General features: G+C 41.2%; 1 protein-coding gene across 1 annotated transcript in view; it reads left to right on the top strand.

Moving 5' to 3' along the window:
* LOC115136514 (ryanodine receptor 2-like) overlaps window positions 1–19,877 on the top strand; it is a 94,520-nt gene extending 74,643 nt beyond the window's left edge. The window contains exons 87-102 of the mRNA XM_065023157.1: window positions 87–1,417; window positions 1,646–1,713; window positions 1,921–2,053; window positions 2,156–2,242; window positions 2,357–2,581; window positions 3,085–3,215; window positions 3,524–3,566; window positions 3,760–3,896; window positions 5,907–5,967; window positions 7,757–7,903; window positions 7,998–8,132; window positions 8,676–8,832; window positions 9,060–9,124; window positions 12,385–12,485; window positions 15,816–15,867; window positions 15,980–19,877. Coding sequence (XP_064879229.1) covers window positions 87–1,417; window positions 1,646–1,713; window positions 1,921–2,053; window positions 2,156–2,242; window positions 2,357–2,581; window positions 3,085–3,215; window positions 3,524–3,566; window positions 3,760–3,896; window positions 5,907–5,967; window positions 7,757–7,903; window positions 7,998–8,132; window positions 8,676–8,832; window positions 9,060–9,124; window positions 12,385–12,485; window positions 15,816–15,867; window positions 15,980–16,075 — 2,969 coding nt within the window. The 3' untranslated portion in view covers window positions 16,076–19,877. The remainder of the gene's footprint in view (window positions 1–86; window positions 1,418–1,645; window positions 1,714–1,920; window positions 2,054–2,155; window positions 2,243–2,356; window positions 2,582–3,084; window positions 3,216–3,523; window positions 3,567–3,759; window positions 3,897–5,906; window positions 5,968–7,756; window positions 7,904–7,997; window positions 8,133–8,675; window positions 8,833–9,059; window positions 9,125–12,384; window positions 12,486–15,815; window positions 15,868–15,979) is intronic.
* The last annotated feature ends 6,372 nt before the right edge of the window (window positions 19,878–26,249 follow it).

The following is a 26,249-nucleotide window of genomic DNA, read 5'->3' as shown; positions in this document are numbered from 1 at the left end:
TAGTTGAGTTGTTTACATGGTGAATATATTTGTGAATTGCAATAGACAAAGCTAAACTTGTGAACTCATCTCACTTTCTTCTCTAGGTAATGTGATAAATGGAACAATTGGCAAGCAGATGGTGGACATGTTGGTGGAATCATCTAGCAATGTTGAGATGATCCTAAAGTTCTTCGACATGTTCCTCAAACTCAAAGACCTGACATCCTCTGACACATTCAAAGAGTATGATCACGACGGCGAAGGTCACATCTCCAAAAAGGACTTCCAGAAGGCCATGGAGGCCTACAAGCGCTACTCTCAATCCGAGACCCAGTTCCTCCTCTCCTGCACGGAGACGGATGAAAGCGAGCTCCTGGATTATGAGGCCTTCGTGGATCGCTTCCACGAGCCAGCCAAAGAAATTGGCTTCAACATTGCTGTTCTCCTAACCAACCTGTCTGAGCACATGCCTCACGATTCACGTCTTGGTACCTTTCTGCAGCTTGCAGAGTGTGTTCTGAGCTACTTCCAGCCCTACCTGGGCCGTATTGAGATCCTTGGCAGTGGCAAGCGCATCGAGAGGGTCTACTTTGAGATCAGCGAGTCCAGCCGCACGCAGTGGGAGAAGCCTCAGGTCAAAGAGTCCAAGAGACAGTTCATATTTGACGTGGTCAATGAGGGCGACGGGAAAGAGAAGATGGAGATGTTTGTCAACTTCTGCGAAGACACCATCTTTGAGATGCAGCTGGCTGCCCAGATATCAGGGACAGACACTGGGGAGAGGACCGCAGGCAAAGAGGCTGAAGAAGAGGAAATAAAAGACAGGGGGAAGAATGACGAGGAGGAGTTGGAAAGATCCAAAATGGGATTTTTCTGCATGTCTACAATTTGGCTCATCGTCTACGCTCTACCCTATGGCTTGATGATGCTGATGTCTATGCTCTCTGTGAAAGACCTGAAGAAGCATATCAAGAAGACAACTCTGAGAGATTTAGTCATGGTATTTGCTTCCTTCTTCCAGGCCATGATCATGGGTCTGGTCCACTTTGTCTGTTCTGTAGTTCGCTTCTTCTTATATGTACTGTATATTGTTTTTGTAAGTGGAGGACTCATAGAGGGGGCCAAGAAGATAAAGGTGTTCGACCTTTTTGGAGGCATCCTTGACCCCACACTCGATGAGGTTACAGGGGGGTCAGGGGGTTACAGGGAGAGGAGATACAGCACAAGGTCCCCCCGGGACGAGCTGAGGGGGCTAGGCCAGTCAACAGTTTCCTCCAGTGACACCAATGTCCTGTCAGACATTTTCGGTCTGCGAGTGAGGAGAGAAGGAGGTCAATACAGACTAATGACTCATGACTTAACAGCCAGTCTGACTGACCTGTTCAACACAACCACTGGCCAACAATCCCCTGCTGAGCCCAATGGGAAACAACAGGTATTATTGCAGATTTTTGTGACTTGTCCTTCGTGAGCTAGATATGGCATGCTTTGTTTGTTGGTGCCGGAGAACCATGCTGTATTTATTCCATAAAATCTTTCCCTTCAACATTTTGCTCAGTTTAGGGCGAAACCTGTTGACAGTTTGTCCAAACACTATTGTGTGATCGAGGTTAGTAATGTAGTCTTGGGTCATGTTTAATGCATATCCTATTAATGGCTTCAGGTTGAAGGTGCCAGAGAAGGAGATAGTAAAGAAGGAGAAGACAAAGAGTCTGAGTTGGAGAAAGCAGAGTGAGTATTTTTCAAATTCACCTTTAAAGACCTGATTACATTCTGACTGTAATCCAACCTCAGAATAACTTCAGGCAAATTGAAACTAAGAAAATGACTGAATATTTTGTTGTGTTAGCATAATTTGTTTCCATCACAGGATGGAAACAAATAAATATAAAACAGTTTAGGTTGACTTTGAGCTGAAGTTTAAAACTGACTTTGCAGAAGGGAAGATTCTGAGAAGAAGGAGGCAAAGGCTAAACGGAGAGTTAGGATATGCTCCAGCAAACCTGAGGAGACAGAGCCTAAGGAATCAGCCTTCTGGGAAATGATAACCACTCACCAGAAGAGACTGTTGGTTAGAGAGTTTCTATCACACAGATATATACACACACACACAGACAGAGATAGACACACAAGTATTTTTTCCCTCTGAATTTGACCATATCTCATTTCTCAGAATTACTTTGCGAGGAATTTCTACAACATGCGGATGCTGGCTTTGTTTGTTGCTTTCTCTATCAACTTCATTCTCCTTTTCTACAAGGTGAGTTATTGTATGACTGCCAGTGCAAATATTTAAATTGACATTTTCGGCTGGTCTGTGAAATTGAATGACTGTCTCACTGTCCTTAACTGTCTAATTGTTACTGTGTCCCAGGTGTCATCATCTTCTGTAAGTGAGGAAGAGGAGAAGGTGGCAGTGCTATACGACAGCTCAGAGGACCTGGATGAAGAAGGCCCCTTGGTCAATGACAACACCTCAGGCAGTATGCAGTTTGTCCTGGAGGAGAGCACTGGTTACATGGAGCCCTCTCTCCGCTTCCTGTCCATCGCTCACACCCTCATCTCTTTCTGCTGTATCATTGGCTACTACTGCTTGAAGGTACAATAGCTCACAGGGAACAGACAGCCAATCAGTCCTCTGTGACAGTGCATACCAATGAGTGTTGCGTCAATCTACATTACATCATATTCTGTCTTTAGTTTATAGTAGCTAGTAATTAGATGAGGGCTACACATCTTTGGTTTTCCAGCACCAACTACACTCTTAGAAAAAAAGGGTTCCAAAGGGGTTATTTGGCTGTCCCCATAAGAGAACACTTTTTAGTTGCAGGTAGACCCCTTTTGGGTTTCGTGTAGAACCTTTTCTACAGAGGTTTCGACCTGGAATCCAAAAGGGTTTTCCTATGGGGAACGTTTTGGTTCCAGGTAGAAAAAAAGGGTTCTCCTGTGGGGTCAGCCGAGGTACCCTTTAAGGTTCTAGATAGCATATCTTTTCTAAGAGTGTAAGGATAAAATGTAGTGCATTTTAAATGTGAGCTTTAAAGTAAGTGTTTTTTCTACTTACTGTATCACTTTGTTGTTTGTGATTGGCTGCTACTGTAGGTCCCGCTGGTTATTTTTAAGCGGGAGAAAGACGTGTCGAGGAAGATGGAGTTTGACGGCCTCTATGTCACTGAGCAGCCACCTGATGAGGACATCAAAGGCCAATGGGACAGGCTTGTCATCACCACACAGTCAGTCCTCTCATAGGGCCTTTATAGCTGCTTAATAAACCCTGTCTATCGGCTAACAAGACATGGTTTAACTACAACACTCTAAAGTCCTACATTCATCTGATCTACAGTTCCGTGTAGTTCAGTGAGGAGCAGGCTGAATTCTGGAATGACATACAGAACCAGTTTGTCAGTGCATCACTGTGCATGCGCAGATCTCTCTCATAGACTCTCATAGACCATTACAACTTTTACTGTAGAACTCTTTGATTTATTCTACAAAATAATAAGTTGTGTTTTATGATGCTCAATTATGTTTTTTGTTTCAGATCATTTCCCAGTAATTACTGGGATAAATTTGTGAAAAGGAAGGTAGGTACAGTAGCCCTATTCACCTCACATGATTCTCTGTGTATAGTTGCGTCAGCGTCTACCCATATATCACAGCACAGTCTAGTGTAATAAAAAGAGACTGGAGATCTATGAACCATGTAATGGCTTAAGCAATTATACTCTCTCCATAGCATTGCCGTTAAAGTCAATCACCCTCAACCTTTCTCTTCAGGTGATGGACAAGTATGGGAAGTTTTATGGTTGTGACCGCATCAGTGAGCTGCTGGGGCTGGATAAGGCTGCTCTCGACTTCAGCTCTGAGGGACAAGAGAGGAGAAGGCCCAGGAGAGACGGAGCCTGGACTGCTCTGTGAGTGGATATGTGTGATCCCTTAAATCCATGTACTGTTTACTGTACTATACTGTTCTGTACTGTACATACCTTCTGTGTGAGGCTAGAGTCTAGGTCTATCAGTCACTAACTTACATCGCTGAACTAAGTCGACTGTAGCCACACCCTTCACTAGCCAGGAATAGATAGACGTGTTGGTTGTTTAGCATCAAAACCGACGTGTGCATAATTGTGTGGCAAAACAGACCGGGTTGGCTTAGATAGTTGACAACATGTAAACTATATTTCGTCTCCAATGTTTATTGAAAACATACATTTGCACAATGAGCACTTGTCTCTCAGATACATTGTTTCAGTTGTTGGTTAGCTATATGAGTCAAAATGTCTCCAAACAAGACATGGTATCAATAAGAACATAAAACTATCTGAAACGAGCCACCTACGATTCCCCACATGGCAGCTTCTTGTCGTTGTTGCTAGCTATCTGACCGTTCAGAATCATAACACTACACGGACTTCTGCCTCAACAATGCGCACCCATCATTTTCGTGACATTGCCAGCCAACCCATCTATAGAATCCCCACAAATGTTTGTCTCTAAACTAAATAGAATATGTAATTGTTATTCCAGATACGCTTTAAGGATGTTTGGCTATTGTTATCCACCTCATGACTTCAACGACGGACACTTTACAAAGAAAACATGACCTTGTATTCAGCAGCACTTTGAGCATTATCGGCTAAAGTGACAGCACTGATGTCAGGCGTGGGTGTGTCTGTGTGTATCACTTACTTGAAGAAATGAGAATAAAACAGAATATGTAGTACATTCTGAAGTGTCTTGACAGAAGGTGGCAGTAATGTGCAATTTGAATCAGGTTGTATTGCAATAATCCAATGTGTTTTGTAAATGGTAATGACAAATTATAAAACAGGACGTGTGAGTTCTTTTGGTTACATATCTGAGTAATATGTGGTTATTCAAACTCAAGGAGTTCTATGTTAAGTACAATATACAGGTAACTGCCTAAATAAAAGAAACACCAACATAAACGAGCTGCCAGAACAGCTTCAATGCACCTTGGCATAGATTCTACAAGTGTCCGGAACTCTATTGGAGGCATGCGACACCATTATTTCACGAGAAATTCCATAATTTGGTGTTTTGTTGATGGTGATGAAGAACACCGTCTCAGGCGCCACTCCAGAATCTCCCAAAAGTATTAAATTGGGTTGCGATCTGGTGACATACACACATCCTTTAAACCCCCTATGCTCCTTTGAGACCCCTCAGATCTCTTCTAGCCATGGTAGCCAAAATAACTGGCAACTGGGTATTTTTATACATGACCCTAACCATGATGGGATGTTAATTGCTTCCTAGGTTCTGGCCTTTCTAGGGAGTTTTTCCTAGCCACAGTGCTTCTACACCTGCATTGCTTGCTGTTTGGGTTTTTTGGCTGGGTTTCTGTACAGCACTTTGATATATCAGCTGATGTAAGGGTTATATAAATATTTGAATTGCTTAATTAACTCAGGAACAGCACGTGTGGAAGCACCTGCTTTCAATATACTTTGTATCCCTCATTTACTCAAGTGTTCCTTTTATTATGGCAGTTAACCGCATGAAGAAAGCTAGTATGAGGGTTTGTGCTCAGGCTGGAATGAAAGGCGGCCGGTGCGTGGGAGAGAAAATATGTGTAGATATAATAAAGTACTCACTCTCAAAACCATGAAAAGGAATAACCCAAGGAGGCCGATATGCTCCGTTCCTTTTGAATTTTTAGCACCTTGCACTCTCACTTTTTGTATTCTTTTGAGCATTAATTAAATCAGTGATATTATTTTTGCATTTCGGCCTCCTTGGGTTATTCATTTATGGTTCATGGTTTTGAGATTAAGTACTTTTTGAAATCTACAGTTACCTGTATGACTCTCTTATTTGTATTGAGGGTGTCCCCTTAAATGAAGAGACCAGACAGGGATGTATCCATGCCTAAGAATACTGACTAGATATGTCTGTTTCAGATTAAACTCCATTGATGTCAAGTATCAGGTGTGGAAACTAGGAGTAGTGTTCACTGACAACGTAAGTAAAGCAGACGTTTACTTTATCATCCTACTGTGTTGTATATATGATGATGACTCATCCTTACATACAGTGGGGCAAAAAGGTATTTAGTCAGCCACCAATTGTGCAAGTTGTCCCACTTAAAAAGATGAGAGAGGCCTGTAATTTTCATCATAGGTACACTTCAACTATGACAGACAAAATGAGAAAAAAAATCCATAAAATCACATTGTAGGATTTTTAAAGAATTTATTTGCAAATTATGGTGGAAAATAAGTATTTGGTCAATAAATTTTTTTCTCAATACTTTGTTATATACCCTTTGTTGGCAATTACAGAGGTCAAATGTTTTCTGTAAAAGTCTTCACAAGGTTTTCACACACTGTTGCTTGTATTTTGGCCCATTCCTCCATGCAGATCTCCTCTAGAGCAGTGATGTTTTGGGGCTGTTGCTGGGCAACACAGACTTTCAACTCCCTCCAAAGATTTTCTATGGGGTTGAGATCTGGAGACTGGCTAGGCCACTCCAGGACCTTGAAATGCTTCTTACGAAGCCACTCCTTCATTGCCCGGGTGGTGTGTTTGGGATCATTGTCATGCTGAAAGACCCAGCCACGTTTCATCTTCAATGCCCTTGCTGATGGAAGGAGGTTTTCACTCAAAATCTCACGATACATGGCCCCATTCATTCTTTCCTTTACATGGATCAGTCGTCCTGGTCCCTTTGCAGAAAAACAGCCCCTAAGCAGGATGTTTCCACCCCCATGCTTCACAGTAGGTATGGTGTTCTTTGGATGCAACTCAGCATTCTTTGTCCTCCAAACACGACAAGTTGAGTTTTTACCAAAAAGTTATATTTTGGTTTCATCTGACCATATGACATTCTCCCAATCTTCTTCTGGATCATCCAAATGCTCTCTAGCAAACTTCAGATGGGCTTGGACATGTACTGGCTTAAGCAGGGGGACACGTCTGGCACTGCAGGATTTGAGTCCCTGGCGGCATAGTGTGTTACTGATGGTAGGCTATGTTACTTTGGTCCCAGCTCTCTGCAGGTCATTCACTAGGTCCCCCTGTGTGGTTCTGGGATTTTTGCTCACCATTCTTGTGATCATTTTGACCCCACGGGGTGAGATCTTGCGTGGAGCCCCAGATCGAGGGAGATTATCAGTGGTCTTGTATGTCTTCCATTTCCTAATAATTGCTCCCACAGTTGATTTCTTCAAACCAAGCTACTTACCTATTGCAGATTCAGTCTTCCCAGCCTGGTGCAGGTCTGCAATTTTGTTTCTGGTGTCCTTTGACAGCTCTTTGGTCTTGGCCATAGTGGAGTTTGGAGTGTGACTGTTTGAGGTTGTGGACAGGTGTCTTTTATACTGATAACAAGTGCAAACAGGTGCCATTAATACAGGTAACGAGTGGAGGACAGAGGAGCCTCTTAAAGAAGAAATTACAGGTCTGTGAAAGCCAGAAATCTTGCTTGTTTGTAGGTGACCAAATACTTATTTTCCACCATAATTTGCAAATAAATTCATTAAAAATCCTACAATGTGATTTTCTGAATCTTTTTTCTCATTTTGTCTGTCATAGTTGAAGTGTACCTATGATGAAAATTACAGGCCTCTCATCTTTTTAAGTGGGAGAACTTGCACAATTGGTGGCTGACTAAATACTTTTTTGCCCCACTGTATGTGTTTTACAGTCATTGTTTTCCATAGATGATAATGTAGACCATATGATGATAGCTGCTATAGTGTCTGTGATGTACCCAAGCTGTCTTCCTGTCTTATCTTGTGTGTGTACACAGTCCTTCCTGTACCTGGCATGGTATATGACCATGTCTGTCCTGGGCCACTATAATAACTTCTTCTTCGCTGCTCACCTGTTGGATATTGCCATGGGCTTTAAGACCCTTAGAACCATCCTGACCTCTGTTACCCACAATGGAAAACAGGTACAGTATAGGCAACTATAAAACCCTGTTGCCGTGTGGGGTGGGGGGGGTTTAGAGAATATTACATTTTTATAATGCTGTATATGTTTGTCAGTTGGTCCTGACTTTGGGGCTGCTGGCAGTGGTGGTGTATCTCTACACCGTGGTGGCCTTCAACTTTTTCCGCAAGTTCTACAACAAGAGTGAAAATGGAGTAGCTCTGGACATGAAATGTGACGACATGCTCACTGTGAGTTCAGCACATGTAGTAGCACATGCATGCAGACACACTGACACATAGTCTAAACTAGCCACGGAGTCTGAGAAGCCAAAGAGAAGGATTTCTGACAGTGATGCCCATAGTTGAGGTGAACATAGCCTTTGCCTTAATGCCCCTCTATATCCACCCTAGATTGATGGACACTTGGATTAAGATAACCCTCTCCAGCCTGAGCTGGGCTCTTTGTCTCAATGGGAATGAATTCTCCACTTTAATATGGTCTTGTCTGTTTTATTCCAATATGGATTTCACTGTCACTCACTCAGGACAGACAGACTTGTTATGCTTTAGAAATGCATTGCATTACAATACAATACACCAGACTTGAAGGTTCACCAGTAATGTTAGTATGGCACGTAGATATGTACATGCATGCAATATCTCAGCAACGACATGTTTAGTTAAAGAATAAGACTGCTCAACTCGTTCACAATAAGAGCTGTGAATGCCCCATGGACTACCCCAGCAATGTTAAGTAGCAAAGTCAATTGGCTACTCCTTCTTGTTCTCCAGTGCTATATGTTCCACATGTATGTGGGTGTGAGAGCGGGGGGTGGCATCGGTGATGAGATTGAGGACCCGGCCGGGGACGAGTTTGAGGTGGTCAGGATCATCTTTGATATCACCTTCTTCTTCTTCGTCATCGTCATCCTCCTGGCCATCATTCAGGGTGAGACAGAATGTAGACGCTATACACACACACACATTCTTCTCCGTTATTCACCAGTGGGTCAGATAGATTTGTCAGTCTTTATGAATATTTCATATGTTATTGAGAATCGAGCAATGCTAATGTATCTGTTTATCCCTCCAGTGTCTTAAAGTTCTCCTGTAACCTGTCAGTTAATCATGCACAAATACTTGTGACACCAACACTCAAGTCTGTGTTTCCTGTAGGTTTGATAATTGATGCCTTTGGGGAGCTCCGTGACCAGCAGGAGCAGGTGAAAGAGGACATGGAGGTGAGATAAGTTACGTGCTTTCTTTAAAACATTCACACACACCTATGTAATTATTTGTAGAACCTACCGCACCTATAATTCTCTCTTTCAAACATTTCCTAAAACATTATCTGTAAAAGTGACTTATCAAAGGAAGTTATCCTTACCCTACCCTACCCTAGTGCACTTTTGGGTGCGGTAACAATATTGGTTTTGCCATATGTTATCTTGAGGTCAACTCTAATCAGTGTGTAAATTGATGAGACTGTGGCTCATGTTTTAAGCGGATTCAGATAGTGTTGTCAGAGCATGTTATTCAATCAGTAGTCTTAATGAGGATACACTTATCTCTAATGAGATGGAGATAATTAGACCATGTTTTGAAAAAAAGTTGTAAATTGCATATGCAGATAACCTGGGCTGTGGTTTATCAGAAAATACATATTTGCATCCCTATACATCTTTAAATTGAAGGAGATTGGAACCTTTTAGAGACAACACTCAGATGCATGTGCACGTGCACACACCACTTTAAGGAATAATGTGTTCTGAAAGTCGGAGAGTGTATTTGCTGCATAATGACTTGATCTTGTGAAATGCAAATGTGTTAATTTCATAATTTGATGACTAGGGCTGTCAAATGAAGAAAATAAATGTAGTCAAGTCCCGTGTGGCTCAGACGGTACAGCATGGCACTTGCAACACCAGAGTTGTGGGTTCGATTCCCATGGGGGACCAGTATAAACCACCAAAAATCTGAAACTGTATCCACTCACTACTATGTTGCTCTGGATAAGTGTCTCTCGTAAAATGTTAATTGTCAGATGTGCTGTGATTAATCACGTTGTTGAGAAGCACACTTTAACCTCAATGTCAATTTGTTTTTACATCGCATTGTAGATTTTAGGTAGAAACAGTGCCTTCAGAAAGTATTCAGACCCCTTAGCTTTTTCCACATTTTGGTACGTTACAGCCTTGTACTAAGATTGATTAAATCATTTTTTCCCCTCGTCAATCTACACACAATACCCCATAATGATAAAGCAAAAACAGTTTTTATAAATTTTTGTATTCAGACCCTTGACTCAGTATTTTATTGAAGCACCTTTGGCAGCAATTACAGCATCGAGTCTTCTTGGGTATTATGCTACAAGCTTGGCACAGCTATATTTGGGGAGTTTCTCCCATTCTTCTCTGCAGATCCTCTAAAGCTTTGTCAAGTTGGATGTACAGTGTCGCTGCACAGCTATTTTCAGATCTCTCCAGAGATGTTCAAGTCCGGGCTCTGGCTGGGCCACTCAAGGACATTGAGACTTGTTCCGAAGCCACTCCTGCGTTGTCTTGGCTGTGTGCTTATTGTTGTTGTCCTGTTGGAAGGTGAACCTTCCCCCCCAGTCTGAGGTCCTGAACACTCTGGAGCAGGTTTTCATCAAGGATCTCTCTATACTTTGCTCCTTTCATCTCCCTCGATCCTGACTAGTCTCCCAGTCCTTGCCACTGAAAAACATCCCCACAGCATGATGGTGCCACCACCATGCTTCACCGTAGGGATGGTTCCAGTTTTCCTCCAGACGCAACTCATGGCATTCAGGCCAAAGAGTTCAATCTTGGTTTCATTAGAACAGAGAGTCTTTGGTGCCTTTTGGCAAACTCAAAACAGGCTGTCATGTGCCTTTTATCAGTGTCCCTTCCACGGGACGGTTGAGCTAATGTAGGCTAATGTGATTAGCATTAGGTTGTAAGTAACAAGAACATTTCCCAGGACATAGACATATCTGATATTGGCAGAAAGCTTACATTCTTTTTAATCTAACTGCACTGTCCAATTTACAGTAGCTATTACAGTGAAAGGATACCATGCTGTTGTTTGAGAAGAGTGCACCATTTTGAACATGTAAAGTTATTAATAAACAAATTAGGCACATTTGGGCAGTCATGTTACAATTTTTAAAAACAGAAATGCAATGGTTCATTTGATCAGTCTAAAACTTTGTACATACTGTGATGCCATCTAGTGGCCAATATCTAAATTGCACCTGTGCTGGAATAATACATTATGGCCTTTCTCTTGCATTTCAAAGATGATGGTACAAAAAAAATACAAAAACAACGGTTGTTTTTTTCTTTGTATTATCTTTTACCAGATCTATTGTGTTATGTTTTCATACATTCTTTTCACGTTTCCTTTGAAAGGGTACCAAGAAAATGCATATCCTTACTTAAGGGCCTGAGCTACAAGCAGTTAGATTTGTGTATGTAATTTTAGACAACATTTTAAAAATGGGGCGGATTCTTCTGGAAGGTTCTCCCATCTCCACAGTGGAACTCGGCGGGTTCTTGGCCAACGCCCTTCTCCCCTGATTGCTCAGTTTGGCCGGGTGGCCAGCTCTAGGAAGAGTCTTGGTGGTTCTAAACGTCTTCCATTTAAGAATGATGGAGGCCATTCTGTTCTTGGGGACCTTAAATGCTGCAGACATTTTTTGTACCCATCCCCAGATTGGTGCATCGACACAATCCTGTCTCGGGAGGTCTACGGACAATTCCTTTGACTTCATGGCTTGGTTTTTGCTCTGACATGCACTTTCAACTGTGGAACCTTATATAGACAGGGGTGTGCCTTTCCAAATCATGTCCAATCAATTGAATTTACCACAGGTGGACTCCAATCCAGTTGTATAAACATCTCAAGGATGATCAATGGAAACAGGATGCACCTGAGCTCAATTTTGAGTCTCATAGCAAAGGGTCTGAATACTTATGCATATAAGGTATTTCTGTTATGTATTTTTAATACATTTGCAAACATTTCTAAAAACCTGTTTTTGCTTTGTCGTTATTGGGTGTTGTGTGTCGATTTAATTCAGATTTTTTTTGTATTTAATCCATTTTAGAATAAGGCTGTAATGTAACAAAATGTGGAAAAATACTCTAAATATTTTCCAAAGGCACAGCAGATTATGTATTTTGGATGTTTTCAGTGTATTTTCAATTATTTCAAAAAATTGTGCACTAAAATTACAAAAACGTTAACTCGAGTTAACTGATTAACAGCCCTCATGATTTCCCAGTCTACAATGAATGACCTTTTACAATATTACAAATTACTTCTAGCATGAAAACAACTAAAGCAGAGTTAGAATTAGGGGAATGCATTCACTATCTTTAACACAATAAGTACTTGTCTTGTCGCTTGTCTCTTTATGTTATTCACATGGAACAATATGCATGTGCTATAAATGTGTTATGTAAATGTGAGATACCTCTCTCTTTATTTCCTGTAGACCAAGTGTTTCATCTGTGGAATTGGGAATGACTACTTGGACAATGTGCCCCATGGATTCGAAACACACACTCTGCAGGAACACAACCTGGCCAACTATCTGTGAGTTGATACCTGCGGTCTAGTTTCACTGATATGTAACACTTTACTTAAATAAACCTGCCATCTGTAGCGTCATGTGCCTGACGTCTAGGCTTTGGACTAACATGCTCGCAACACTGCCACCCCACAATCACAGGAATGACATGCCTGTCATACGATGATTGCTGACATATCATACCTCTGCCTTACACGACTTGTTAAGCAGAACATTTTCTTATAGTATTTTTTTTTAAACTTTTGAAATAAGGTAATTGCTTGTCATGTACTTCCATCAGATATTTTTACAGGTGTAATGTAGTTTTGTAGGCAGTAATATGACCATGATTGAAGGAATCATTATCATGTCCACATTTGATTGCATCTCAATTCATGTGGAGCTTCACTTGTCCAACAGGAAATGTACAGTGGGGCAAAAAAGTATTTAGTCATCCACCAATTGTGCAAGTTCTCCCACTTAAAAAGATGAGAGAGGCCTGCAATGTTCATCATAGGTACACTTCAACTATGACAGACAAAATGAGGGGAAAAAATCCAGAAAATCACATTGTAGAATTTTTTATGAATTTATTTGCAAATTATGGTGGAAAATAAGTATTTGGTCAACAACAAAAGTTTATCTCAATACTTTTCTGTAAGTCTTCACAAGGTTTTCACACACTGTTGCTGGTATTTTGGCCCCTTCCTCCATGCAGATCTCCTCTAGAGCAGTGATGTTTTGGGGCTGTTGCTGGGCAACACGGACTTTCAACTCCCCCCAAAGATTTTCTATGGGTTTGAGATCTGGAGACTGGCTCGGCCACTTCAGGACCTTGAAATGCTTCTTACGAAGCCACTCCTTCGTTGCCCGGGCGATGTGTTTGGGATCATTGTCATGCTGAAAGACCCAGCCACGTTTCATCTTCAATGCCCTTGCTGATGGAAGGAGGTTTTCACTCAAAATCTCACGATACATGGCCCCATTCATTCTTTCCTTTACATGGATCAGTCGTCCTGGTCCCTTTGCAGATGTTTCCACCCCCATGCTTCACAGTAGGTATGGTGTTCTTTGGATGCAACTCAGCATTCTTTGTCCTCCAAACACTACGAGTTGAGTTTTTACCAAAAAGTTATATTTTGGTTTCATCTGACCATATGACATTCTCCCAATCTTCTTCTGGATCATCCAAATGCTCTCTAGCAAACTTCAGACGGGCCTGGACATGTACTGGCTTAAGCAGGAGGACACGTCTGGCACTGCAGGATTTGAGTCCCTGGCGGCGTAGTGTGTTACTGATGGTAGGCTTTGTTACTTTGGTCCCAGCTCTCTGCAGGTCATTCACTAGATCCCCCCCATGTGGTTCTGGGATTTTTGCTTGTGATCATTTTGACCCCACAGGGTGAGATCTTGCGTGGAGCCCCAGATCGAGGGAGATTTTCAGTGGTCTTGTATGGCTGACTAAATACTTTTTTGCCCCACTGTATATAGATGTCAATACATACTATTACATTAAATGTGGTGATCAATGCTTAAATGGCCACTCTTAGCTCTCTTCAACAGTTTATTACTAATGTCAATATTAATAACCCATTTAATTATTTAGGGTGTTTTATTTTAGCACTATTGGTTGATATGCATCTCTAATCATGTAAGCTGAAACTTATTATTTTATTATGAGTTGGAAATCACTGACATCGTTATAATTGGCGAGTCAATTATACCGGCCTCCCCATCAAAATTAGACAATACATCCACAATAGTTTACTAAGGCCAGTTAACATTGCATGTGGTTATGTAACAGTCATCACTGTGCTGCTTAGCAGTATTGCTTCCTTGCTCACAATATCCTTGCCAGTACTTGTGCTCACGCTAGTAATGCGCGGGTTGACTCGTAAAGTTAACGTCAATCCACAGAGGCAAAAAGGACAATGTCGGAGTTTCATTTAATAGGAGAAAAGCTGTGAAATGGAAAGTTGTAAATAAAGAGAAGGGAGGGCCAGAAAAGTAATGTTTTGGAAACGTTTTGAAGTGGTAAAAGAGGATGATAGTGGGTATGTTGTGTGATGATTGTGAGGCGCTATACAAATTCAACAGTCACAAGACAGAGATTTCAAATAGGCCTATGGTACGTCAAGGGAACTGTAGCCTACTCTTCAAATGGGTTAAATGGAAACTGACTTAGAGCTCTCGACGTGACAATATTCCCGCCACAATGGCAGTCACGAGTCATGATGGCAGTCAAATTCCCTGTTATTGTTGGTCACGGTAATCACATCTAAAACTGGGCAAATTAATGGCGCTGATGGGTAGCCTACCCAACTTGCTAATGGCCTGGCAGTCCCTCTAATCACTCTAAACACTTCATGATTGCTAAGGATTTTTAAAAATTGAATCCATTTTAGAATAAGGATATAACGTAACAACGTGGAAAGAAAAAGAGTGTAGAGGTGCTTTATAAGCATCATAAAAACAGATAATATTTCAACTCCATAAAATATGCATCCAAGCCAAACTGAAACCTTATCAGAAACATGTTAGGTTTTCCTAGCTTTTTATTTCGTTACATTCGGTCAAACTGATGTCATTTGGGAATTTTGTAAAGAAAAGTTATTGCATTTTCTCCACGGTCCCTAAATGTCTTTGCTCCTCAAAAAAAGCAGAGATGACAGAGAACTTTACCGTTGTCAACTAGATTTAAGCATTCATTCTATCATTTCTGACATTATTCTGGTGAGCAACAGTTTATTTAGTGTTCTAGGACAACATATAATAACAGAAAGGAAGCTGCATGTATCTAATTATAGACAAGTAGCCTACCAATGTATAAATATGAACTAAATCAGACAAAAAAAATCCTGCACCCCCTGTCAATTTTTCCCCCGCTGTCTCTGACTGAAACCTACAAGGCATTTTTGTATATTAGTGGGTTAGGGTTGGTTGCGGGCCTCGGAGATTCACTTTATCACATAAAGTCGGGCGGATGGGTTATTAGCGGTTGCAGGTGAACAAACAGCTGACCCGCGCACCACTAGCTCAAGCCTTCTGCCTCGCCAACACGTGACTGTGCTGCTTTAGAATGTACTAACTAGTTGCCCACTAAAAAGGATTAAATTCATTGGCGCCAATTCAAGCTGTGGGGTGAGTTTATCCGGTACGATCTGACTCCGTTACACTTACTGTTATTGTGTACTGTAACGTATAGCGTACATTTTCAATAGAGTAGAATGAGATTCCATTTCTTTGTTGTGAAAGCCTCAACCCTGTTTCCAAATCGACCATGTTCTACTGCCTGTAACAGTCACATGTTGGTAGGAGTTTCTCAATGTGTCTCTCAACCTGTTCTCTCCTGACAGATTCTTTGTGATGTACCTCATTAATAAAGATGAAACAGAACACACGGGCCAGGTAATACTGCTGATATCCACCTATTCTGTGCATAAAGTTACATGAAAGATCATGATGTAGCCTAATATATGAATTCCTGTTGCCCTTGACACTGTTGACTTGTCCTTGACAGGAATCCTACGTATGGAAAATGTACCAGGAGCGATGCTGGGAATTCTTTCCTGTCGGTGACTGTTTCCGTAAACAATATGAAGACCAGCTCTGCTGAAGGGATGAGGGATATCTGATGTGTCATGATAACATCATCATAAAGGATGACACGGTGCCTTCAGAAAGTATTCACACCCCTGGACTTTTTCCACATTTTGTTGTCACAGCCCAAATGTTATATTGATTACATTTAGATTTTGTGTCACTGGCCTATACACACTACCCCACACACTAATGTAGAAGTCTAATTGTGTTTTTCAACATTTTTACACATTAATTACAAATGAAAAGCTGAAATGTCTTGAGTCAATAAGTATTCAACCCCTTTCTTAAGGCAAGCCTAAATAAGTTCAGGAGTGAAATGTGCTTAACAAGTCACATAATAAGTTCCATGGACTCAGTCTGTGTGCAACAATAGTGTTTAACATGATTTTTGAATGACTACCTCAGCTCTGTACCAAACACATACAATTATCTGTAAGGCCCCTCATTCGAGCAGTGAATTTCAAGCACAGATTCAACCGCAAAGAAGGGCACCTATTGGTAGATGGATAAAAATGGAATATCCTTTTGAGCAGGGTGAAGTCATTACCGTTTGGATTGTGTATCAATACACCCAGTCACAAAAAATATACAGGCATCCTTCCTAACTAAGTTGCCGGAGAGGAAGGAAACCGCTCAGGGATTTCACCATGAGGCCAATGGTAACTTTAAAACAGTTACAGAATTGTGGCAAAAAAAAATACTTTATGTCCAGAAAACAAAAATGTTTGGGGCAAGTCCAACATAACACATCACTGAGTACCACTCTTTATATTTTCAAGCATGTTGGTGGCTGCATCATGTTATGGGTATGCTTGTCATCGGCAAGGACTATGGAGTTTTTTATGATACAAAGAAACAGAATAGAGCTAAGCAAAGGAAGGTTTTTGTCCTGTTATTGACCTAGTTACAGTTTTGACTTAAATCTACTTGAAAATCTATGGCAAGACCTGAAAATGGTTGTCTAGCAATGATCAACAACCAATTTGACAGCTTGAGGAATTCAAAAATGGCAAATGTTGCACAATCCAGGTGTGCAAAGGTCTTAGAGACTTACCCAGAACGACTCACAGCCGTAATCGATGCCAAAGGTGAATTCTTATGTAAATTAGATATTTCAAAACATTTGCTAACATTTCTAAAAAAACAAACATGTTTTCACTATGTCACTATGGATTATTGTGTGTACATGTGTGAGAAACATATATTTAATCCATTTTGAATTCAGGCTGTAACAACAAAATGTGGAATAAATCAAGGGGTATGAATACTTTCTGAAGGCACTTTGGAATGAGTCACAAACTCACCTTAAATATGGTATGCACTGAAGTCAACTACTGAATATTATCAACTGGGTGGTTCGAGCTCTGAATGCTGATTGGCTGACAGCCGTGGTATATTTTATTTTTATTTAACCTTCATTTAACTAGGCAAGTCAGTTAAGAACAACTTCTTATTTTCAATGACGGCCTACCAAAAGGCCTCCTGTGAGGACAGTGGGCTGGGATTAAAAATTAAACAAATATAGGACAAAACACGCATCACGACAAGAGAGACAACACTACATAAAGAGAGACCTAAGACAACAACAGCTTGGCACCAATACATGACACCACACCATGGAAAGCAGCACAACATGGTAGCAGCACAAAACATGGTACAAACATTATTGGGCACAAACAACAGCAAAGGGCAAGAAAGGTATATACTGTACTCGATACCATCTACTGTATGCTGCTCTGTACCATCACTCATTCATATATCCTTATGTACATATTCCTTATCCCCTTACACTGTGTATAAGACAGTAGTTTTGGAATTGTTAGTTAGATTACTTGTTGGTTATTACTGCATTGTCGGAACTAGAAGCACAAGCATTTCGCTACACTCGCATTAACATCTGCTAACCATGTGTATGTGACAAATAAAATTTGATTTGATTTGGAAAAAAAAGAAAGGTAGAGACAACAATACATCACGTGAAGCAGCCGCAACTGTCAGTAAGAGTGTCCATGATTGAGTCTTTAAATTAAGCGATGGAGATAAAACTGTCCAGTTTGAGTGTTTGTTACAGCTTGTTCCAGTCGCTAGCTGCAGGAAACTGAAAAGAGTAGCAACCCAGGGATGTGTGTGCTTTGGGGACCTTTCACAGAATGTGACTGGCAGAACGAGTGTTGTACGTGGAGGGTGAGGACTGTAGTAGATATCTCAGATAGTGGGGAGTCAGGCCTAAGAGGGTTTTATAAATAACCATCAACCAGTGGGTCTTGTGACGGGTATACATAGATGACCAGTTCACAGAGGAGTATAGAGTGCAGTGATGTGTCCTATAGGAAACATTGGTGGAAAATCTAATGGCCGGATGGCAAAGAACATCTAGCTGCTCGAGAACACCCTTACCTGCTGATCTATAAATTACGTCTCCGTAATCTAGCATGGGTAGGATGGTCATCTGAATCAGGGTTAGTTTGGCAGCTGGGGTAAATCAAATAAAAAAAGAGGAGCAATTACGATAGAGAAAACCAAGTCTAGATTTAACCTTACACGGAACCCAAACTGGATGCGCGTATGCGGCATCATGCATAAATATATTTTGTCCCCCCCACACCAAATGCGAAAACGACACGCAGGAAAAAAAATATCAAAACAAACTCTGAACCAATTACATTAATTTGGGGACAGGTCGAAAAGCATTAAACATTCATGGCAATTTAGCTAGCTAGCTTGCACTTGCTAGCTCATTTGTCCTATTTAGCTAGCTTGCTGTTGCTAGCTAATTTGTTCTGGGATATAAACATGGAGTTGTTATTTTACCTGAAATGCACAAGGTCCTCTACTCCGACAATTAATCCACACATAAAACGGTGAACTGAATCGTTTCTAGTCATCTCTCCTAGGCTTTTTCTTCTCTTGACTTTATATTTTTTATTTGGCAACTTTCATAAATTAGGTGCATTACCGCCACTGACCTCGTTCGTCTTTCAGTCACTCACGTGGGTATAACCAATCAGGTGATGGCACGTGGGTACCTGCTTCTATAAACCAATGAGGAGATGGGAGAGGCAGGACTTGCAGCGCGATCTGCGTCACAAATAGAACTGACTTCTATTTTAGCCCTTGGCTACGCAGAAGCTCGTTGGCACGCGCGAGCAGTGTGGGTGCAATAATTGAATGATATAGATTTCTAAATTTATTTTGCAATGCGAGCTGTGTAGTCATCCTGTTAGCCTGCAGCTTTGATATGTGCTGATATATGATATATATCAGACAGTATACCACAGGTATGACCAAACATTTATTTTTACTGCTCTAATTATGTTGGTAACCAGTTTATAATAGCAATAAGGCACCTCGGGGGTTTGTGGTTTATGGCCAATATAACAAGGCTAAGGGCTATGTCCAGGCACTCCGTGATGCGTCGTGCGTAAGAACAGCCCATAGCTGTGGTTTATTGGCCATATACCACACCCCCTCGTGCCTTATAGCTTAATGATCTATTTATTTTTTGTAACACTGCATCTGTTAACACAGTTTACCACTCATTTTGTAGATTTCCTATCTTCCTATGTATAATCCAGAGTGACGAATGTGGACTGTCAAATGTAGAAGGATGATATCCACGTTTATCCTTGGTCTGAAAGCATAATGTATGTGTTTTGTGTGGAGAGAATTAGTCACTTAAATTAATTAAATTCACCAGCGCTGGTTGTTCTGAGATGACTGCCCTTACAAAAAAAACATGGTTTTCGGGCACGTGTGAACAAATCATGGGAAAATGTTCACGTGATGAAAAAATATATATTTTTATCTTCTCATGAGTCAGACAAATGGTTTTTTTGAGTTCACATGTTATTTTTCGTCACTCCCAGCTACATCTGGTTTACCATCCAGGGACCAACCACGACCAACCCTGCTTAGCCTCAGTGGCAAACCATCAGGGGATGCAGGGTGCTATGTTGCTGGAATGAATGTGCCAAAACCTACAATTGGAAAAAAGGCAGGAAAGGCATAGGCCAGGGTAACATCCAAAGATAGGGAAAATTGCAGGAAAGAAGGATGTGTTTATTTAAAAATCGTGTTACCATAAAAACAATGACTGAATTATTATTTTTTTCATCCATTTAAAATTCATTTCTTCTCGCATTTCGAAATTATTTCCTTGCAATGATTTATTAAGTTTGGCTTGATATTAACAGCACAAAAGTAACTCAGTCACTAGAGGATTGCACCATATAATAACACTATTACTCTATTAAATGTGTTTAAAGCAGCAATCCTTCATTGAAACATCAACAAAGTTGACTCCCTGCCACAGTTGTGGTAAAAAGCAGAGGGCAGGGCTGGAGAAATGCAACCCCTCTGAAATCTATAGACTACACTATGGATTACATTTAACATTTTAGTTATTTAGCAGGTGCTCTTATCCAGAGCGATTTACAGTTAGTGCAGTCATCTTAAGACAGCTAGGTGGGACAAACACATATCACAGTCATAGTAAGTACACTTTTCCTCAATAAAGTACCAAAGTCTGGTTGAGATGAGAAGGGGTATTATTTATGACACTCTTTGAAGAGGTAGGGTAGGGTTTCAGGTGATTTCGGAAGAGGGATAGGGACTGCTGTCCTGAATAAGTTGCAGGGGTTTGATGGCACAAGCTGACTGTCCATGATATCAAAACTATCATTTTAACCATGTTTTGAGGCTATGCAGTAGTTGTTAACAAACATTGCAGGAAAACAAAGTTATATTTTGGGTTCTGATGGGTAACAGCTGAACTAAACTCATACGTTATATTCTTTAAGAATCAATGGGTATATATAATTTATTTATATGTCCAAAAATGGATGTAGCAACTAAAGATTGATTGACCCTTTAACAGGCAGATACCGTCATACAGTAGAACTATGTCGCCATTTGAACGTGATCCATTAACCTGCCCCCCAAAAACTGTTCTGCGAATGTCCCGCAAAATCGTTCCCTTGTTCTGCATTTGGGCATTTTAGATGTGATCACCCTAATTCCACCCTGTGGAACATTGATAGTGCAACATGTTAACACTATCTTTTCTCATGCGAGGAGAATATAACGTTACTTAAAGTCCGTTTTTTTTACATGTGAAACGGCAAATTCGATTTTCCCTTTCACATGTGGAATTGCAAGTTCACGGGAAAAACAATCACATGTTTAAAAATATATATATATGTGAAAATCTCACTTTCACCAATGGAATTGTAAGTTCACATGTGAAAAACAATCACGTGAATGTTTTTCACATGTGAAAGTGAATATACGATTTTCACATGAAACCACAAATTTGATACTGAAATTCACATGTGAGGTGACAACATATTAGCCGCCTTACATGTGAAAAGGTGGTGTTAACATGTGAACTCTAAATTAAATACATGTGAAAATATAGTTTCACGTGTAAAATGTAAAACAGCTATTTCACACATAAAACTGCAAATTTACATGTAATAAATGTCACATTAATTCAAGTGCATTAACTGTACATCAGTAGTTTTTCTTCCATTCATATTTTATAAGCATTTTGGATTCTACTACTTGAGTATTACCAAGAAGAAGTAGCAAACAAAAGTTGTGTGAATATAAGGAGCATGTCAAATCTTCAGTCAGTCTCCAATCTGTCCATTCAGAGCAATGTCTCTCTGGTATGCCTCTCTTACACAGAGATAAACACTTTAGCTCTCACATCTGTTCCTCTCACCCTTCTATTATCAGGCTGACTCTCCAGTCTGTACAACGTTCGGAGCGGTGCAGGGCCAAACCCTCACCATGACTGTGAAATGAATCGCCCATGCTTAACAGCATGATGGACCACTGCTTCAGAGGGCCCTAGCGAGTTCTTAGAGGCTCTAAGCGCAACAAAGTGATTACAGGACCGCGGCGAGGACAGTTAACCATTAAATGCTGTGTGTAGGAGATTGGCAGGAGTGAGACGGGGCCCTGCGTGCCACCTGCATATATCGTCCTCATTATGCTGAGGTCAAGGAGGAAGCAGGGTATTACTGTGGCCATGTTTTGATTTGTCTCATAAGACCTAGCAGGGAATTAGTGTTGCTTTGTTTTACTCCAGTTGATTGAACAAAGACAGGTTGAATACGTTCCCTGTTCATCATTGTGATCTCAATGAACTCGTTCAAGGGTCTTTTCATAAAATCATATATGGGCCTGGATTATGTTCATTGTAACAACAACAATAAAAACTCCATTGCTGGGTCCTTTGCACATAACGTGGCAATTGTTCCATTGGAAATGTGCTACTTGGGGAAAATGAATGTCTCTAACATATTGAACATAAAGGAGGCCACCCAGATTTACCTACAGTAAAACAGACTATCCCAGGGCATGGATGGTTGAGATTATCTATGGTTGTCACATCCTTCCTCGTCTAGAGCAAGGACATGAAACCCCTCTCATCGAAACCCTCTCCACTTTGGAAAGGTATCCCATTCCAATGTGAATGAAGAACAGATGCCCAACTTGCCTTGTGGTTCCCTCGACGAACAGAAGCTAGCTGTTGAACCAGCTGAGCAGCATTCTAAACGATTGTTACAGGAACACAGTGTGCTGAACCTTAGACACTCGTCCTTAAACCAACCCAAATAAAACATGTTTTGTTTAGTGGCTACCGGCCACCGAGCCTTGATCAAAGGCACCCAGGACAAGATGGATGATAGCAAAGCAGACAGCAATGCTATTTCCACGTAGCAGAGCAGACGGCGCCGTTTCCCAACGTCCTTAAACAGTAGTTGAGTCATGTTGAAGACAGCTGGTCCTGGCTCTGCAACACGTCTGTGCCTGGCTGCTGCGGTAGAGTATGGACTAGAGGGCCACATGTGATCAGCCTCATTACTGGGGCTAATGGAGAAGTGTGGACAGCAGCACAGCCCGGGCTATCTGATAGCAACGCCGACCACAGTCCAGTTAGTAGAGAGCTGCAGCAATCTGTAGCAGCTGCCGACTACACAAGAGTGGCTTATGTACAGACATACTGTATATATTGTATTAGGCAGGCACATTATACCCCATACAAAGAAGAACACATGCAAATACTGGAGAATAGAAATAGTTTGCATAAGGTCTCATATCTCCTGGGTGAAATCCCCACTGGGTTTTCTGTCAATGACATAAACCAATAATATAGAATATAGGGTGGCAGGTAGCCTAGCGGTTAAAGGTCGCTGGTTTGAATCCCTGAGCCGACTAAGTGAAAGGTGCTTAACCCTAATTCTTCCTTTAAGTTGCTTTGGATAATAAGCCTGAAAGCACGAAACACCACATTTAACCATAGTAAGGTTACTGGGAATATACAAACAGTGTAGTTATTCCTTCCGTTAGGCAATCAAACAGGCAAATGTAAGTACAGAGACAAAGTGGAGTCGCAATTCAACGGCTCAGACACAAGACGTATGTGGCAGGGACTACAGACAAACACAGATTACAAAGGGAAAGGCACCCATGTTGTCTTCTTCCCGGACCATCTAAACACCTTCTTCGCCCGCTTTGAGGATAATACAGTGCCACCGACGGCGGGCCCGCTCCCAAGGACTGGGGTCTCTTGTTCTCAGTGGCAGACGTAAGACATTTAAGCGTGTTAACCCTCGCAAGGCTGCCGGCCCAGACGGCATCCCTAGCCGCATCCTCAGAGCATGCGCAGACCAGCTGGTTGGAGTGTTTTTAGTCATATTCAATCTCTCCCTATCCCAGTCTGCTATCCCCACTTGCTTCAAGATGTCCACCATTGTTCCTGTACCCAAGAAAGCAAAGGTAACTGAACTAAATGACTATCGCCCCCCGTAGCACTCACTTCTGTCAACATGAAGTGCTTTGAGAGGCTAGTTAAGGATCATATCACCTCTACCTTACCTTACCTGACACCCTAGACCCACCTCAATTTGCATACCGCCCCAATAGATAAACAAACGATGCAATCGCACTGCACACTACTCTATCCCATCTGGACAAGATGAATACCTATGTAAGAATGCTGTTCATTGACTAAACAGTAGCTGAGAGCATCCTGTCAGGCTGTATCACCACCTGGTACGGCAACTGCACCGCCCGCAACCACAAGGCTCTCCAGAGGGTGGTGCGGTCTGCCCAACGCATCACCGGGGGCACAGTGCCTGCCCTCCATGACACATACAGCACCCAATGTCACAGGAAGGCCAAAAATATAATCAAGGACATCAACCACGTGAGCCACGGCCTGTTCACCCCGCTACAATCCAGAAGGCGAAATCAGTACAGGTGCATCAAAGCTGGGACTGAGAGACTGAAAAACAGCTTCTATCTCAAGGCCATCAGACTTAAATAGCCATCACTAGATGGCTACCACCCGGTTACTCAAATGCGCACCTTAGAGGCTGCTGCCCCGTATACATAGACATGGACCTGTCACTTTAATAACGTTTACATACTGCTTTACTCATTACATATGTATATACTGTATTATATTCTCCTGTATTTTAGTCAATGCCACGCCGACATTGCTCGTCCTAATATTTACATATTCTTAATTCTATTCTTTTACTTTTAGATTTGTGTGTATTGCTGTGAATTGTTACGTACTGCACTGTTGGAGCTAGAAACACAAGCATTTCGCTACACACGCAATAACATCTGCTAAATATGTGTTTGTGGCCAATACAATTTGATTTGATAAGAGTGTCTGCTAATTGATTCAACTTTAAAAATGTGACATAAAGGAAATTGTAATTATTAGAACCAGTTGTCAGGTTTCAATGTGATTTCAATGTGAATGGATCCATCAACTCTGCCCAAAGGTCAAAATTATACAAAAGCATTCAGATAATGTGCGTGTGGCTGGGAGTCAGGAATATGATTTTCTTTTAAAAAGTCATGAACAGAACATCTGTGTATGCATCAAGGCAAGGTAGATACTGTTGGATCACTCAAGAAATCATCCTAATACTTCCTTCTTCAGAAACACCAGCAGAATATATGAAAATATAATACCGGCCATAAATCAATAAAAGATGACAAAAGGAAAGAAATGGGTGTAAACAGCTCTGTGAGTTTGCTCATAACTCAGAGGCTACCATAGCCATTCTAAGGCAGTTCAGTTGACTAATTGGGTCAGATTATTTACCATTGCTTATGTCTGTCTTTCCAGATTTATGACTCAACAAAAATATATATGAAAAACTCCTATCCCTTCAGACTAACTTGGTCTCAAATACCATATATCTAACTTGAGTTGCCTACATGTTTATTTTTGCTACTCAACATCATACTTTTAAACCATTTAACATAGAGGTCAAATGGTGACCAAAATAGGACATTCTTGGAACACTACTGTTCATACACCTTTTAAGATGCACACACCAAACCTCATAAAAATAAATCTAAACTATTATACCTATTATACAATATTAAACTTTTTGTAACTCCAAAAACTATTAGTTAACATGGTGTTTCAAAACAAAACTGAATTGCCTAGCAACCCAGCAACCAGGTTTATATGAACAGGTAACTCATGTTATCAGAATCAGAATCATTCACCAAGTACATTTACACATACTCAGAATTGTACTTGGTGATATGGTCCTGCTAGTGATAGACAACATTTAGAGACAGAATACAGGCAACGGAGTTTAAACAAAGTTGATATACATTATATACAACTAGGCAGAGTGAGCATAGAGCTATAAGAGAATGAGCAGATGTACAGTTTGTATACGGTTGATATACAGTGGATGTACAAATTTACAGTATCAGTATGAGTATATCTAAATGCAGAGAGATGGACAGAGTTCAATGCAGTTTAGTGCAGTTATTTAGTGTACAGTGAAGAGATGCCTTGATGCGGTGTGCAGGATAGAGTGCATAGTCCTTTAGTCTCTATGGGCCAGATGGCCAGTGGGTGAGGCCCACAGCATAGTCCTTTAGTCTCTATGGGCCAGATAGCCAGTGGGTGAGGCCCACAGCATAGTCCTTTAGTCTCTATGGGCCAGATGGCCAGTTGGTGAGGCCCACAGCATAGTCCTTTAGTCTCTATGGGCCATATGGCCAGTTGGTGAGGCCCACAGCATAGTCCTTTAGTTTCTATGGGCCAGATGGTGAGGCCCACAGCCCGGGGGAAGAAACTGTTCAGGTGGTGGGTGGTTTTGGTCATGGGTGACATGAACCGTCTGCCAGAGTGA

Source organism: Oncorhynchus nerka, linkage group LG10 (genome assembly GCF_034236695.1).
Source record: "Oncorhynchus nerka isolate Pitt River linkage group LG10, Oner_Uvic_2.0, whole genome shotgun sequence".
In the NCBI taxonomy this organism is placed as follows: domain Eukaryota; kingdom Metazoa; phylum Chordata; class Actinopteri; order Salmoniformes; family Salmonidae; genus Oncorhynchus; species Oncorhynchus nerka.
This window is presented reverse-complemented; position numbering and strand designations above follow the sequence as displayed.